The sequence below is a fragment of the Ambystoma mexicanum genome, chromosome 3p (genome assembly GCF_040938575.1).
Source record: "Ambystoma mexicanum isolate Mex_15411 chromosome 3p, UKY_AmexF1_1, whole genome shotgun sequence".
NCBI lineage: Eukaryota > Metazoa > Chordata > Amphibia > Caudata > Ambystomatidae > Ambystoma > Ambystoma mexicanum.
The window spans coordinates 520,268,507-520,285,547 of record NC_090925.1 but is presented as its reverse complement, the minus strand read 5'-3'; the positions used below and the strand labels follow the sequence as shown (position 1 = coordinate 520,285,547).

General features: G+C 46.5%; 1 protein-coding gene across 1 annotated transcript in view; it reads right to left on the bottom strand.

Moving 5' to 3' along the window:
• Positions 1-4,237: 4,237 nt before the first annotated feature.
• SLC35C2 (solute carrier family 35 member C2) overlaps positions 4,238-17,041 on the bottom strand; it is an 805,952-nt gene continuing 793,148 nt past the window's right edge. Inside the window, exon 10 of the mRNA XM_069651206.1 lies at positions 4,238-4,634. Coding sequence (XP_069507307.1) covers positions 4,375-4,634 — 260 coding nt within the window. The 3' untranslated portion in view covers positions 4,238-4,374. The remainder of the gene's footprint in view (positions 4,635-17,041) is intronic.

Sequence of the window (17,041 nt, the reverse complement as noted above, 5' to 3'; positions counted from 1 at the left end):
GAGAGACCAATAGGGTGGTCAGTTACAGTGGATACTGTTGAACAAACGGCCTCCCAGAATTGTGCGAGGCGGGGGCAGGACCAGATCATGTGGATGTAGTCGGCATCAACTTGGCCGCATCTGGGGCAGCTGGCAGGGTAATCGACGGACATACGGTGTAATCTGATCGGGGTATGGTGAAACCTGTGGAGCACTTTGAATTGGATAAGTTTGAACCGGGAGTTGAAGGAAACCCGTTGTGTGCATTCACATAGGTGGGTCCAGCGGTCATCAGACATCTCAACACCAAGGTCTGCCTCCCAAGCACGTTTCAGTTTAGCGAAGTCTGGGACCGATCTGGTTTGTAGCATGGTATATAACCTAGAGATCTTACCCCTCGTGGGACCGGGGGAGGTGAGCTCCTCAATGGCAGGGTCGTCAGGTGGCACTGCAGGGAACGTTTGGTAATGGCGCTTAAGGGTCCTACGAAGGGATGCGTATTGAAGCCATACACTCCGGTCTCTTCTCAGGGGCAAGGGGAGGCTGGGCCACTCGACGAATATACCTTGGTCAAACACGTCGCGTAACAACTTGAAGTCTGCATCTGCCCATCGGCGAACCGTGCTCAGTGGAACCCGTGGGACCCCAGGGAGAAAATTCCAAAGAGGAAGATTGCCATGGAAGGCGTAGGCGGTCCCCGTCAGCTTCCACATTTTCGCCAACGCAACGGCCGTGCAGGCGACCGGCTGCTCTCAAATCTTGACTCTAACTCCCCCTCTGTCCTCATTCTTCTTGACCTCTCTTCTGCTTTTGATACGGTAAACCACAAGATCCTGATCTCCCTGGGCATCATAGATCAGGCCCTGGCGTGGCTTATCTCCTTTCGCTCTGACCGTCCTTCACAGGTAGAATATTGGTCTTTTCTCTCTGCCATCACTCTCTCTACTGTGGTGTCGCCCACGGATCGAACTTATACCCCTGGTTCTTCAATATCTAGATGGTCCCTCTGGCCCACAGGATCTCTGCCTTCACCTCCAACTTTCAGTGTTATGTGGATGACACAGCTCTCTTTCGGGCTAACCTTGGCCTCCTCCTCCTTGCTCATTCCTGACTGTTTTTCTGCAATTCAGAATTGGTGTGCTGCGAACGATCTCTGCCATAATGCCAGCAAGACAGAGATAGTCCTCTTTGGGACCCTTGCTCCTGCTTTCCCACTTGGCCCTGCACCCTCACTCCAGGGTCGTCTCCTCCTCTCACATCTCGGGCATCTCTAAAAAGTCCCATTTCCAGCTGCACCTCCTCAGAGGTATTCAACCTTTTCTCACTATCCCCCAGAAGCTCACTGTCTCCAGAGCCCTGGTCCTCTCTAGGGTTGAGTACTGTGAGAGCATCTTTCTAAATCTACCTGCCACTACTCTTTGCCCTTCACAACTTATCCAGAACAGGACTGCGAGACTTGTCTTTGGCCTCAAGCCCAGGGATCGTATCTCTCCAGCTCTGAAATCACCCCACTGGCTCCCTGTGGCTGCAACAATGAAGTTCAAGACCCTTTGCATCCTCCACAAGGCTTTCAGGGGCTGGGGATTGCACTACCTCCAACTTTCTATTCCTAAGCAGCTTCCTTCTCGAGCCCTCCACTCATCCACCTCTAACCCTCTGAGGGTTAGACACTTCTCCAGGCAGAGAGTGGGGGGTAGATCTCTTTCCTCGGCTGGGGCCTCCCTCTAGAACAGCCTCGCTGCCTCTCTCAAACTTGAGCAGGACCACCTCTGGTTCCGGAAGCAACTCAAGACCTTGCTTTTCGCTTCCGCTTTCTCTCTCCCTCTCCTTTGCTGATTCCCTGACTGCTCTGCACACTGGTCACCTGGCCACCCACTGAACTTCAGGTCCAGGCTCCTGCATGTCCAGTTACCCTTGCACTGCCTCCGGGCATCCCTGCACTTACGAGCCTATATCTGCAACCCTACCCCTGCACTTACGAGCCTATATCTGCAACCCTACCGCGATTCTCTGCACTTAAGAGCCGCTTACCGGCAGCACTTACGAGCTACCTGCACTTTCCCTCAACCCACCTGATACTTCTACCCCTCCATCCGCCACCGCAGTTGCACGATCTGTATACCACAAGGCCTAGTAAGTTTGTTGTGTTGTCTTCCCTCGGTCCTCCATCCCTTGTCTTGTCGTGCCTAGAAACACTTGTGTGCAGGCGCATTATAAATGACTTATCATATCATGCCTGACATGCCTCACACTCTTTAGTATCATGTCCGACAACTGGGCACAACACGCAGCTGTCTTGTGTGTTGATAATGGACATTGTCCTCCGACACTTACCGCAAGCCTTAAAACCAAAAGGTTTCTCACTCATTTTGAGAAAAGAATTTTGAATTTCCAATTAAAATTGAAAAAGAAAAAAACATTCAAATTTGCGTGACCATTGGAGCCAGTGGCTCAGAACAAGTTTCGAAGTCACATAATCAGTGTCATTGTTAAATGAATGATTGTGGTTGGCTAGTCAATGCTAGCTATAACCTAGATACCGTAGCTTCCAGTGGGTGCAGCGAGATGTGACAAGGCCAGCACCACCCAGCATGATGCAAGTGTGATTAAAACATCTCCAGTGTCCAAGCTATCTAAGAAAAGGAATCTGAAGAATGTGCTCTTTTTGCCCTTGAGCGAGATTGAGATGAGACCAGGAATTACCATCTAGGGTTGGTTTTCTGATGAGAGTTCAGCCAGGAGTTCACAAATCAATGTATGGGGTTATACTGGGAAGTGATTGCGGGGGTTGTATGCCTGGGGTTCCTCCGTAATCTCCATTCTCTTGAGTTTGCCTGGGTGAATGGCCATAGCATGTGTATGTGGTGGTCAGTAATGATTGACTGGCCGACAAATGCTTGAGTGGTGCAAGTGTATATGATTGTTGGTTAGGGTTACCCTCTAGTCTCCAGTTTAGTATAAAAGCTGACAGACTGCACCAGGAAAATGGTTTAGCTGTTGGAATTTGCCCCTGAAGCATCCAGAGTGGCATACTGACCCATGGACAACAACAGAAGCACAGCACCAGAGTCTTTTGGATTCTCGAAACCATAATAGTGAAGCTATGCCTCTCTCCGGACCAGCAACAACCCTGTGTGTGGCTCCTTTCCCTTGATCCAGCAGAGATAGCTGAATCCTTTCTTCGGGACACATCTGCTCACCCTGCTCAAAGAAGAGGCGTGGCTACCTGGTTATTACTGACTAATGGCTCCCCATCCAGTCCCATCAGAGTCTGACCATCAACCTTACAATGAAAGGAGGAACTACGCTCCCAGCATGACAACATTTAGATATGCTGCAAGCTATATGAATACCTATTCAAAAGATCGGATATTCTGTATCCTCTGAATACTATGACCAGCCACCACGTGAAAGTGCACAGACATGGATGAAAGTCAAAATGCTGTTTCTCCAAAAATAGAAGGGATAGAAGAGGATAGAATCCTTACTGTTTTGCAACCAAATGAAAAATAAAGAGTCAACACTTACCATCATCTTCTGGGACATAATACGCCAATTTATTATTTAGAACACTTAATTTATACAATACAATTGTATGTTAACATAAAATTAAAACTTCATACAAAAGCAAACTTCCTGCTACAAGAAAGTGATTGTAAACAAATATGTCTGCTTCACTACTGGCAGATCTACTGCTGTACCCGTATTATTTGAACATTGATCAAAATACATTTCAAATTCACTGCATCTGTGGATAAGTAGCAGTGCTAGATCATAAGGCAAAAGAATTTGCAAATAAGCAAGTTCCCAAATCTGAAGTTGACTGGACTGACAACTACGTGTGAAAAGCCTGGGCTGGCTCTCTACACTAGGCACAACAAGAAGCCAGGATTGTGAAGGGGGAAACCCCGCCATCATCATGCTAAAGAGCCACTATTGTCACTTTAATCTGAGGAAAGGTATGAAACTCATGAATATGCATCACGCTATCATATTTCCAAATGGCCATGCCTTACCTAAAAAATAAAATTGTTTCATCCCATAAAAATCAATACAGTTAACAGAATCATCAACAGAACCTTTCACTTTCTGCGGTTAGCAGTGCCTGTGTTCCTTTTCAAATTTTGGGATTGTATATATCGAAATTTACATTGCATTTGGAAAATATGACCAAAAGCACACTACCAAAGCACGCCAGTCAAGGGAACCTCTACTGCGTGGAATTCCACAAACTGGCAATGGCATGAAGTAGCAGTCGACATGCTGAAAGACCCGATGCAATACACTTGCATACCGACAACCTCAGATCTTCAGTATTACAGGTCTGTGACAGAGACCAGTGTACATTCAAATGGGGTGAATGTATGCTCTAGAAAATTAAAGTCACAACTAGGTTTAATGGACATTGTCATCCTCACTGCTGAGATCCCATTCGTCGGTGCCTGTCTCTGTATTTAACTGCAGACCTACTCTAATTGAGGATGGGCCAAAAGTGATAGAATTACTGTCTGCTGTTTTTCCTATTTTGGTGCTGCTTGTCTCTACCATATCTTCCTCCCCAGAAGATATTGCTTCATCTGGTAAACTGCTGTGTAGAAGCATCTCCATACCAGAATCTGAGCTTGCCGCTCTATACATCTTGGGTGCTTTCTCACCTTCAAGGAAACAGAAAATGTTCTGTGAGCAGAAGATAAAAGACGCAAACATTGCAGGGTTCGGACCTACCTCATTGGTTGAATTGGTGTGGCACAAATTACATCTATTTTGGCACAAAGTACTATACAGCCATAGAAATATATATTGTTAGGATATATGAAAACAAAATGAGTTAAAATTAAGTGACTGAAAAATCCACAAAACAACCAAAAATGGTTTTTCCAATTGACATCTTTGGAAGTACAAGAGCTTTCCCATCTGGTGAGCCTCCCTGCCCACACATCAACCATTGTATTATTCCTGCCATCCCTTCCCTTAACTCCCGGCCGCAATGCAGGCAAACAAACATGCAAAGATGCATTCACCATTTCCCAGCCTTGCATTACATTAATACGCATATTTTGTCATTTTGATAAATGTACATTCATTATTAGAATTTGTAGAGCAATATGGTGAATTTTTAATTTGGATTTGTAATCAAATGTTCATTGCAACTTCCAATTATGGACACACAATTTAATCTGGGCAAAGGTACTTTCATTTTTGCCATTTGTCTATGTAAACTTGGTTTATTATACGTTGTAAAGCATGGAAGCACTTTGACACATTGCAGTTTTTTGAGTGGTAAATGTAGAAGGAGAATTAATTGCAGGCTGACAGAAAGTTGAAGAAGGGAGGAAGTTTAATACAAAATACAGAAAGAGCAAAGTGAAGTGCGCTCAAAGTGACAAATCGACTTTTTCGTACCATTTGAATTTTCAACAGGTTATTTCCTAAGAGAAGTTTGGTTAGTCCATATTTTGCCAGTTGAAGTAATTATAATAAGGCTGGATCCTGGAATCTTTAATCAGTCCCATAGGTCATTAAACTGCTGTCTGGCTCAGTTCCAGTAAGTGGCATTACTGGCACAGAAAGTGACATTCCATGTATATAAAAAGACGAGTATGCCCATGCCAATTTAAACCAATTTCCCCAACTGTGCATTGCTTCACTGAGGGTAAAAAGGACAACTAACCAGGTCATGATATCAGACACAAACATTGCAACTAATCAAAGTATTACAAATACAAAGTGTAGGTGTGAAGGTTTATGAAGAATCTGTTGGAAGATCATAAACATCAGAAAGAACATTATCAAAAGGTAATTTACTCTTCCAATCGATACCTTGCACCCAACGAGGCCCAATGTTATTTAAGACTCTGAAAGCAGTACCAAACACCAGAAGGTGGGCAACTGAATATGCTCATAGTCTTCCCCATTTACCCATAAATACAAAGAGAATAAAGATTTTCCATAATAACTTACTAGAAAGTCTTAATTCTATTACAGACAAGGAGGCGAGCATTATGTTTCTTTCTTTATTCTAACATGAAAAGAAAGCTCAGCAGCAAGATATTTTTATGTACCCGAGCACAATAGGTGACGTGTAAAAAGGGTACACCAGAAAATATATAATAAACACATAGAAACATTAGGTTATGTCCATTAGTCCCTGGGGAAGAAATAACTCAATTTCCCAGGGGACTTCTCTTAAGTTCAGTCAGAGGTCACCAACATGTGACCTTAGTCCTCCAATGAGAATGTAGGTCTCGTCATAAACAGTCCTGAACATGATGTAACTTCCTCTTTCAAGGCTGCGAACTTGAATGTCCATAACTTGGTAAGTAAATGTAACTGTAGACATCTCATAACGGAAAACAGAATCGAGCTGCAGGTTAGGTGGACTCGTCTGCAGGCACTGTCAAGAGATGGAGAAAATACTAGAATTACTTCATGCAAATGACAACCCTAGTTCTCTTTGTAGGGTCGGAGAGAAAGGCTTGAATTATTTAGAAAGCATATACAAATTGCAAATAATCAGTAATTCATAGATATGTACATGATTATCATCAAGCGTGTTAAGCGCTGCTATTCTTTCTCTCGCCGGGTGGGATAATGCTTGCCTCCTTGTCTTTAATAGAATTAAGACTTTCTAGTAAGTTATTATGGAAAATCTTTATTCTATGTCAAGACCGGAGGCTCACATTAGGCTTGTTTAAAGCTTACTTACCACGATAGACGTCGGCTGATCTACCGGTTTCAGGTAGAATTGCTTAAATATTGATTCGCTTGCCCAGTCTGCAATCCTCATGATGTCCTCTACGCGAACTCCAGCCTGAAAGGCTTTGGAGGCCATGGCTCCGAAGTGCTGGGTATCTATCCCTGCTTGAATTAGAGTCCAACGCACCCAGCATGCCAAAGTTGGAACGGAAACTGCCTTGTGCGGTTTACGCAGAGCTATCAATAGCTGCCCATTAGGTGAGGACCTAAGTGGGGCTGTCTTTTCTTCATAAACCTTCAAGCATTTAACCAAGCAAAGCTTGGGCTGGTCTCTAAAAGCGGGTAAGAAATCACCCTAGAGTTGCATTTCGTCCTCCTGTGTATATGAAATACGATGCCATCAGGAGAAAAAGTCCTGCCCGCTGGATCGACAGCCCTGACGTCAGAGACTCTCCTGCAAGAGACCAGGCAGAGTAGGGTAGTAAGTTTGCCGGATAGGGCCTCACGGGATAACTCCTCATTATGCGGCCAAGACAGAAAAAGATTCAATTTTTTATTAACGTCCCAAGCTTGTTGTAGCGGGACGGAGGGGGACTGTAAGTCTGATACCCTTGAGTAATCTGCAAACGAGGTGGTGTTCTCCTGCTGGGACCTCCTGAAAAAGGTCATGTCCAGCAGAAATGGCTGAACGATAGGCATTCACTGTCCTGTAGGCTAGACCTCTTTCAGTTAAAGAAGCTAGGAAATTCAGGATCTCCTCTACAGGTGCTGAAACTGGATGTAATCCTTTCCTTCGGCACCAGGTGCTCCAGGTGCTCCAAGAGTTGGAATAACTCTTAATGGTAGCAGGAGCCCAGCTTTCCTCGATGAGACTGACCGCCATGCGTGACATGCCGGGGACTCTCCATCTTGACCTGAAATCCTCCAGGTCGCTAGGATCAGTGATCCGCTGAGATGATGGAGGTGACGCTGCCCTGATGGATCTAGGAAGAGATCCAGAAACTTGGGTAGTAGGATTGGTGAATCCGAGGAAAGTTCCAGAAGAACTGGATACCAGGTTTGAGAGGTCCAGACCGGCGCTATGAGGACTAAATCCGAATGCTCCTGACGGGCCATCGCCAGGGTCCTCGCTATCATGGTGAATGGGGGAAAGGCATAATGTATCCCCTGGGTCCATTGTTGCAGAAATGCATCTGTCGCTGCTGCTGCTGGATCCGGCTTCCAGCTGTAAAACACCGGTAGCTGGGTATTGAGTCTGGAAGCGAAGAGGTCTATGGATATAGGACCCCAAACTTCTTGGAGGCGGAGAAAGATTTCTCTGTTGAGCCTCCAGTTGCTGTAATCTGTGGAGTGACGGGAGTACCAGTCCGCTACCACGTTTGTGAGACCAGGGAGATATTCCGCTGTGACTGAAATTCGATGTTCCAAACAGAAATGTCAAAAATCCTTGGCCAATTCTGCTAGAGGCCTCGAACTGGTGCCACCTAGATGATTGATGTACCTTACGGTGGAAATGTTATCCATTTTCAGCAAGATACAGCAACTTGCTCTGCCTTTGGCAAAGGAGCGTACCGCAAAAGAGCCCGAAACTCTGGGCAGTTGATATGCAGATCCAGCTCCTGAGGAGACCAAGTTACTCCCGTGGCGACAGCCACATCTCGCTCCCCAACCGGAGCGACTGGCATCTGATTCGATGATGATATCTGGGGCAGATCCGAAGATGGCTCTGCATTCCAGGCTTCCATGTGCATGAGCCACCAGTTGAGCTCTGTTCTTGCCTGAGGTGACAGTGTCAGGCGTTGGGAGTAAGAAAGGCTGTGTCTTAAGTGTTGACCCTTCAATCTTTGTAATTCCCGGTAGTGAAGGGGGCCGGGAAATATTGCCTGGATGGGAGGATAGCAAACCTATTACTCTTGCTACCTCCCAAAGGGAGAAAAGACTCCTCTGTTGAAGTCTGCATATCTCCTGTTTGGTGCAGTGAATCTTGGCTTTTGGAGGGCGGAGATGAGAATTCTGAGTATCCACCACGAACCCCAGAAATTCCAGGTTCCTGGATGGATGAAGAATTGACTTTTCCCAGTTTATGAGAAAGCCGAGGCTGTGTAGTAAATCTATGGCTAGTCTGGTCTGCCTCTGAACTAGCTCCTGTGATTGAACCATAAAGATGATGTTGTCCAAATAAATTATAAGTCGGACTCCTTATTCTCTTAGATGAGCTACTACTGGCCTCAGAAGTTTGGTAAAAACCCAAGGTCCTGAGGAGAGCCCGAAAGGTAGGCTGGTGAACTTGCAGTCTCGATTTCTCCATGAGAATCTCAGATAACCTACGTGTGCCTGATGAATGGGCACTGCGAGGTAAGCATCCTTCAGGTCTAGGCGCATGAGCCATTCGTTCGGTCTCAGAAGGTCCCTGAGCAGGTGTATACCTTCCATCTTGAAATGGTGGCAAATGATGAATTTGTTGAGAGCTTTTAAGTTTATCACTGGGTGCACCTTTTGTTTTGTGCGTACCAGAAATATGGGGCTGAAGAAGCCTCCTTGACTTGAGCCTTGGCGAATCGCTTGTTTCTGATATAGGCTGTGCATTTCGTTGTCTAACGCTATTTGGTCTGTTTGGGGCATCACTATGGGGTAGGGCGACAGACTTGAACGGGCTGTGCGAAAAACTCTAGACACAGACCGCAAGCTGTGTCCCTGACCCAGGCAACTCCCAATAAGGTATCCCAAGCCCTTGCAAACATAGCTAGCCTCGCTCCTATAGACGTCTGTGGCGCAGGCCCTGTTATAAGTATACTGGCATGAGGATTGTTGTTGGGCCTGATGTCTAGCTGCTTGTCTTCTTCTACGTCCTCTTGAAGTGAAGAATGTGTTGGTGCTCTCTTGCCAGGCGTTATGCTGGTCCCTGGAGTGCTGAGGTCTTTTATCTAAGAAATAACGGCCGGAGGAGTGAACTCTACCTCGTCCGGCCCTGGAGAAAACCTTGGAAGCGAAAACTCTCTTGATGGAGGCCTGAGCTTTGTCCAATGCGATGAAGGTACCGACAAATTTTGACATTTCCTTCATGAAAGGATCCCCGAAAAGCAGGCCCTGAGCAGTAGCACCAGACTGTGTCCGCTAATTTGCTCAGCTTGGCGTCGATCTTAAACAGAATGCCTTTACGACACTTGGTTGATATGGCACAACTAACATTTCCTAGTAGGCAAATGGCCCGCTGAACCCAGCCTGAGAGAACCGGGTCAACGGGGTCGGATGTGTCGATGGCTGCTTCCGCTAGGTCCAAGATCTTGGCCAGTGGACCCGTAACATCCAGAACTTTGTCCTGACAGGACTTCCAGGCACAGTCCGTGCCTTTCGTAGGGTCCTTCACATTTTTTCCCAAAAATGTAATCATTTTGGAGTCTAGCTCTGGTGTTAGAGCTACTTTGTCTGCAATATCTGGAGGGGGCATTCAGCTTGGAGTCTGGCTCTGACCTCCTTATCGAAGGGTTTGCCAAGTCTGGAATAAATGTATTTAGCTGTTCTGGAAGACGGTTCCCAGTCAGTGGATCTGGGATGTATTGATCCTCCGGAGCAAACATCCCCTTTGAAGGAGACTTATTCCCGGTTGTCTTCTTGGGGATGGGGGCTGCCACAATCCCCGAGCTTGAGGGCTTCTAACTCTCTATTTGAAAGTCCTCATCAGAGGAGGTGTGGGAGTGATCAGCGTCGTACATGCCTCTGCTCTGATTGTCTTCTGTGCCCTGTCCATCTCCCTCCGGGCTTGAGGGTCTATTACCCCTGTTATCCTCCTCGGAGTAAGAAGGTCCATCATGGGAAAAGGTTACCTTCCTATTTATATAGGCTTTCTTTAGCCTGGAGAAGGCATCCAATACGGCAGCAGTGGCAGGTTCTGGCTGGCTCTTGTGAGCCGGGATACATCCCCCTTCAGTAAGGTGCTTCCTCTTTTGGGCCTTTTTCCTCCCATGTGGAGAGCTTTCTCGTAGGTGCTCCTCCATAGTATCTAGGCGGTGTTGAATAGGTAGGAGCATGTCAGTTACTGCCTTTTTAATGCTGGTCTCAACCGAAGATCCCAGCACTTTTTGCAGGCTATTTGCCATTGCCACCTCATCAATATAGCAGGTACCTTCCTCACAGTCAGACCAAGCCTGAACTGATTGAGGGGAGTACTGCGCTGCCATGGTTAATCTAAAGCACCTTTACTCACTTTTATTTTTTCTTTTCTGGGCTTCTGAACGCCTTCTCTCTAGCCCAGTACTAAAGGTAGTTCGGCTATAATGGATCTGTCAGCTGAGAGGAATCTCTCTTCTTAGTGGTGTTATCAGCTGAATCAGGAGATTTTACCCCTTTTTTTAATGCCAATCAGTTAATTGAAATAGTTATAAGCACTGCAGCAAGGATTCCGGCGCTCGCGTTCGCAAAATACCATTATAGTCCTAACGGACATGCGCACTCGAGCGCCGGAATCCTGAGGAAAGGACCAGGGAGAGCAGGAGCTCCTCTGGCGGCCCGTGGGCGGCGCTGCGGGTTTCCAGAAGGCCACGCCGGCATCCCCGAGCCTGAGGAGAGCACCGAAATGCCGGAGAAGTGAGCGCAAGCACACCGAGGGGTCCGCTTCCGTGGACTTGAATCAGCTGATAAACTGAGGCGGCGCAAACAAGGGTTTTGTGTACTACGCTGCCTCCGACACCAGCAGGAAGTAGCTGGCGTCGGAGGGAAACAACGAAAGATACGAAGTTACGGAGTCGTAGCTAAATGATATATAGTAAGAGGCACGCTCCTATACTGATAAATACGGCATTACAACATGTAATTTGAAAATCAGTAAAATATAAATAACGTTATATTAAAATCATAGAAACACTTCATAAACAGTGGTGAACATGAACGTACTCATCTATTGCTGTGAGCAGCAAAGAAAGAGGAAGTTACATCATGTTCAGGACTGTTTATGAAGAGGCCTACATTCCCATTGGAGGCCTAAGGTCACATGTTGGTGACCTCTGACTGAACTTAAGAAAAAAGTCCCCTGGGATATTGAGTTCTTTCTTCCCCAGGGACTAATGGACATAACCTAATATGTTTCTTTGTGTTTATTATATATTTTTTACACATATCACCTATTGTGCTCATGTACATAAAAATATCTTGCTGCTGAGCTTTCTTTTCATGTTAGAATAAAAAAAGAGAAGCATAATGTGAGACTCCGGTCTTGACATAGAATTCACTCGGTTTCCTTTCAGTATTTATTTGTAAAAAGTGGAAAAAGCAGAAATCTGTGTGTCTAGGGTCACTTCTTACGGTGACCCTGTTCCTACATTGCATTCTGCTCAGATTTCCAGAAGCAGCTGGTTTACTTACCTTGTGAAGGATTTCACCACTCTTTTTCCACCAATGCTGCATTTATAGGAGCAGGTTTGGCCAAAATGGCTGAACCCTGAGTGCTGGACTGATCACTGGGTGGTTTTAACTACTGATCGTCCTTCCTGGGCCTCCTTTGTTCTCCTGCTGGCTCAAAGCATTTGTTGTGTCAGGTATTCCATGCTGGGATTGTCTCCAGGTTGTTGTACCATCAGCTTCTCGCTTTACTGCCTTGGCTGTCCTGACTTAGCATGGGTCGATGCAAGAGTGCTGAGACTCCACACCCCACCTCATCTGCTCTACAGGGCCCCACAGTAATATTCGCCATTTCTTACATTTTCTGTTGTCCTTTGAGCCGCTGCAGCCTGTTATGCCGGGTTCTCCTGCCTTTTTGGAGTCTCTCACCGCTCGCTAAGGTTTGTTTTTCTTTTCTGTCATTGGGGTCGTCTTTGGCCTTGGGTTCAAGTCCCTCATCTAAGTCGTATTGGAAAAGAAATCTTGTACTTACTGTGTTAAGCATTCCTGGAAAATGCTTTCTGGGAACTGTTTCCTAGGGGTCGAGGCAAGCAGAACCTCACTGGGAGAGACTTCACCTTTAGAGACAAGGACTCCCTAAACCAACAAATTTAATTGCATACATGGGACTACGTGATAAGCCTATAAGTGTGGCATTCCTGTCTTGGGCTGAAGGCAATGCAAGAATAAACTCAATGGCACGAGATAAGGAAGATGTTTCTTTAATGCAAGACGGCCTCTACAAAGTAAGAGGTACCTGGGGGACTGGGAGAAGTGGGAGGCCCGCTGGGTTACGCCATCACTCTGAGAAAACACATCCCAGTCCCATGAACGAGACACAACACAGTCAAATAAGAAGTGGAAAGCTTAGAAACAAGGCTCTTAATCATCACAGCTGGGGGGTAACTAGTCAGTTCAGAGACATTATAAGACTAAGGACTGATGATAAAAGCTTAGCAAGGGGCAGAGGAAAACCCCAATCAAGTACTCCCAGAGGGAAGGCCTGGGAAGAAACTACAAATAATAATCTGATTATTAAGAAAGGTTCACTTGAAGGATATTCTTAAAAGGAAACCACAGAAAGCACAAGACGGAAAAGTATTCTTGAGGAGCTACAAGAGTTGATTGCAAAGACTATCTGTTCTACCAAGAGGTTGTATAATTCAAGGCAATATTGAACAAACTGGAGGAGAGACCAGTCAAAGGCAAATCATTCCCTTGGTCTATTTAAGTTAGTTAACATTTGTGGCAGAGCCACATATGATCGTTTTTTATCTGAGGACATATTCTCTTTTGGACTTTATGAGAAAGGCCGAGCACCTTTAGTTTCTTTCGATAGATAGTGACTCCCTCTAGTGATATGGAAAGTTAGGCCTACTACTTACAATTTTCATTAAAAGAAATTGAATTATGGCTTCCAAGTGTCCAATGTCTCCTTCCGACCCGCCAGAGAACCAACACCATGTCTTAGCCCTGCGGTGGTGGATTATTCACAATACATACCCTCAAGGATCTCTGTGGTAGAGATTATTCGCAGGTGGGTCTCAACTGGTTTACATTGGGGTTTTCCTGGTGTGCTGCATACATCATCTTAAAGGGCTCCTGTTTTTTTTTTAACAATCTCAAGATCTCTTCATTCGCGTCTTGGATGGTTCTCCCTTCAGGAGTAGTTTTCCACAAAATCAGCACCTGTCGGGCAGAACTGTGACTAAACTGCAGACTGCCTACTGACTTTGTCCAGTTGAATTTTATGTGGAACATTTTAATGACCTCAAATTCCTCGAAGTGCCATTGGAGCACTTACCTGCCTCTAGAAATGTTTTCTTCATCCAGTTTTTGTCCAGGCAGTTTTAGGCCAAAGACTGGAATGTGAGCCTGCAGCAGTGATTTTTAATGTATTTTAAAGTGCAGTCTGGGCAGCGGCTGCTCTGAGTAAGTGCAGCGGATGCAGCCAGCTATGGGAAGTGCAAAAGGGGGTGGAGGGATGTAGGGTTACAGATACAGCCCCTAAGTGCATGGAGGCCCGGAGGCAGTGCAGGTGCTTGCAGGTTGTGGAGGAAGCCTGGTGCCCATTGAGTTCAGAGGGTAACCAGGCGATAGGCTAGCGCGGCAGACAGGTGGTCAGCAAGGGAGAGCAAGAGAGAAAGCAGAAGCGAACACGTCTTGCAGTCCTGTTCTGGATTAGTTACAGAGGGCAGAGTGTAGAGGATGGCAGGTTGAGATAGAGGCTGTTGCAGTAGTCCAGCCTAGAGAGAACCAGGGCTCTGGAGGAAGTGAGAAAAGGAAGAATATCTCTGAGGAGGTGTAGCAGATAGTGGTACTTCTTTGAGAGGTCAGTGAAGTAAGGGGAGAAGGAGAGAGTGGAGACGAAGATGACCCCAAGGTTTTCTGCCTCACTGGAAGGCGTAAGGAGAGGGCCCAGGGAGGGGGGGCCAGAGTGAAAGAGAGAAAGTGGGAGCAGGGGTCCCAATGATCTGTCTTGCTGACATTGCACCAGAGACTGTTGCAGGCGCACCGTTCCTGAATCACGGATAGACAGCCAGGAATGAGCAAAAGAGGAGAGCCTAAAGGACAGTTGAGTGTCATCCGGATAACACAAAGTTGGAGGAGAAATGAGGTGAGCCAAACGGGCCACATAGAGGTTGAAAAGCCAGGGAGAGAGGTTGGAGCCTTGGTGAACACCACAGGTGGAGAGAGAGGTGGTCGAGAGAAAGGACCCCAGGTGAACCTGAGAGGGACGGTCCAGGAGGAAGGAAGCCAATCAGATGAGGGCCACATAGGTGTCTGATGTGTCGTTATACCATTTACTATTTAAATAATATGCAAGGTACATATACTACTTGTTTGGTTTACTGTTAAGGCAGTTTTTGTCCAACCCCCTGTTGAGGGATCTACAACCACTTACCTTTACGGGGGCTAACACACTTGACAAGACAAGGAAGCCAAACCTCTCGAGGTATGTAACATGCACAGAGCAACAAGGCTCAAATCTCAAGTGGTGGTAGCAGGTTGACACAAAGGTTAAATTAATTAAATTAGCACACACACTTCGCTATCAAATAAATTACACCAATATACTGACAAAGATATACATGTATTTTGTTACACATACAGATATTTCCAGTCAAATACATACTTCAAAATAGTATTTAAAAAATACATAGTGTACTACAAATCAGTAAATGTCTAAAAAGCACCTTCCTAACCCCAGTGCCTATATGTGGGTCCACTCTCTACCTATCTTGCCCTGCCACTATGAGGGGTTTCCCTGCCTCAAAGGCTCCCTTTTCCTAGACTTCACACACTTAACACACTCGAGGGTTATTCTCCTCTTTACTTGCTTGGCTCTCCACAGTTTAATCACATTTACATCCCAAGGGGGCTTAGTTCCTTCCCCTGGGTTTCATACACTTTCAAGAGGCTGCCTTTCCTCTTCTGGCACCTCTCATTTGTTAACCGCGTATTTGTAATTGGGTGTGGGTCCAAGACTTGCAACCAGCTGCCTGGTTTACTCTCCTGCCACGACTTCTTCCATATGTTACAACACATTTCTTTCATGTACTGGTTCTTTGACACCCTTTCATTCGTCTCCCTTCTAAATGTACTCAGCGTCCCAGCTCCGTCGCCTGGGTTCACCCTGTGAGTTTCTCTGCCTTCCCTCTGCTGGCGGTATACGCCTCAAAGCACCCCGGTGTCCCACATCCCCTCTCTGGGCTCACCAATGTTCTCTGGCGGCTTTGGCATACTCTGCGGCTCTCTCCGTCTCCAGCGGGGCACCTCCTGTTTCTGCTGGCATCCCGCCTGGTCTCCGGTGTTCGCCATGCCTGGACCCTCTCGTCAGCCTCACTTGCTTCAGGTCTGCGTGCAGCAAACTCTTCCCCTCTGGACCTCTCGTGACGGCACCAATAAGAGCCCTTCTGCTCCCGGCTGTAGCTGGTCTGCTTCTCGCTTCCCGCGTCTGGTACCGTGGATCTCCATCTTCCTTGCAGTGCTGGAATTTGAAATGTTCCAGCACCTATCGGAAGCTTCCAACCACTGGAGCGTGTCTCTAGTTCCAAGGCTTTTGGGCTCTGCATTACTATCACGCTCTCCCTCGTCTCAGTGTTTTGGCAGATTGTCAAAAAGAGCCCCGTTCTCGGTGTAGAGGGGTTGGACTGGATATGTACTACAATAGGCCATAAAGGTTTGTGAACTTAGGGGGATGTCATACCGTGATTGGAAGAGGGATACCACGTTTTTACCTGTGACTCTCCTTCCCTCCCACAAGGGTTCCCTTCCCCATGTGGTCCTCCCTCAGACAGCCAACCCAGGGTCGGGAATCACATAGTGGCTGCCCTTCCCTGGCCACATGGGAAGAGAGTTTCCCCAGAGAGGCACTGATAACATCACTGGATTCGTCACAGCACCCAAAATAAATTAACGGTGTGGACAAAGAAACCACACAACCTATCAAGCAGGTAAGATCCCCTGTGGGCCTGGGACATTTAAGTGCAGTGTCCTATGGGCACAACCCACTGCTGTGATATATTGAAAGGTCCTAGACCAGGGATCAGGGATCAGGGCCCAACACATATAGGTAAGGGATAGGCAGAGAATGCAACGAGACAAAAGGCCATCAATTACAACACATTAATTCAGGCCTCTTAGGATATAGAATAAAAAGAATACAGATGCACATATTATAATTATCAGACAGGTGTTGCTTCCCTCCAGATCTCACTCCTCCTCACACTGCCTTTGCCTCTACTCTCCTCCACCATCCTGCCTCTCACTTCCCTCTCACTCTCCCCTTCAACCCCCTTCTTCTCTCCTTCCAAAATGGTCTGTACTCACACACAACCAAATTGATACTACATGCTCTGACACCTTACCTTCACCATTTCCAAACACTCCAAAAGTCTGTTCCAAGTCAAACTTGACCTGCTACTCTCCTCCTCTGTGGTCTCTTGGTCTTCTTCCAGCTCTGCTGACCTCAACTACATACCTCTCACTG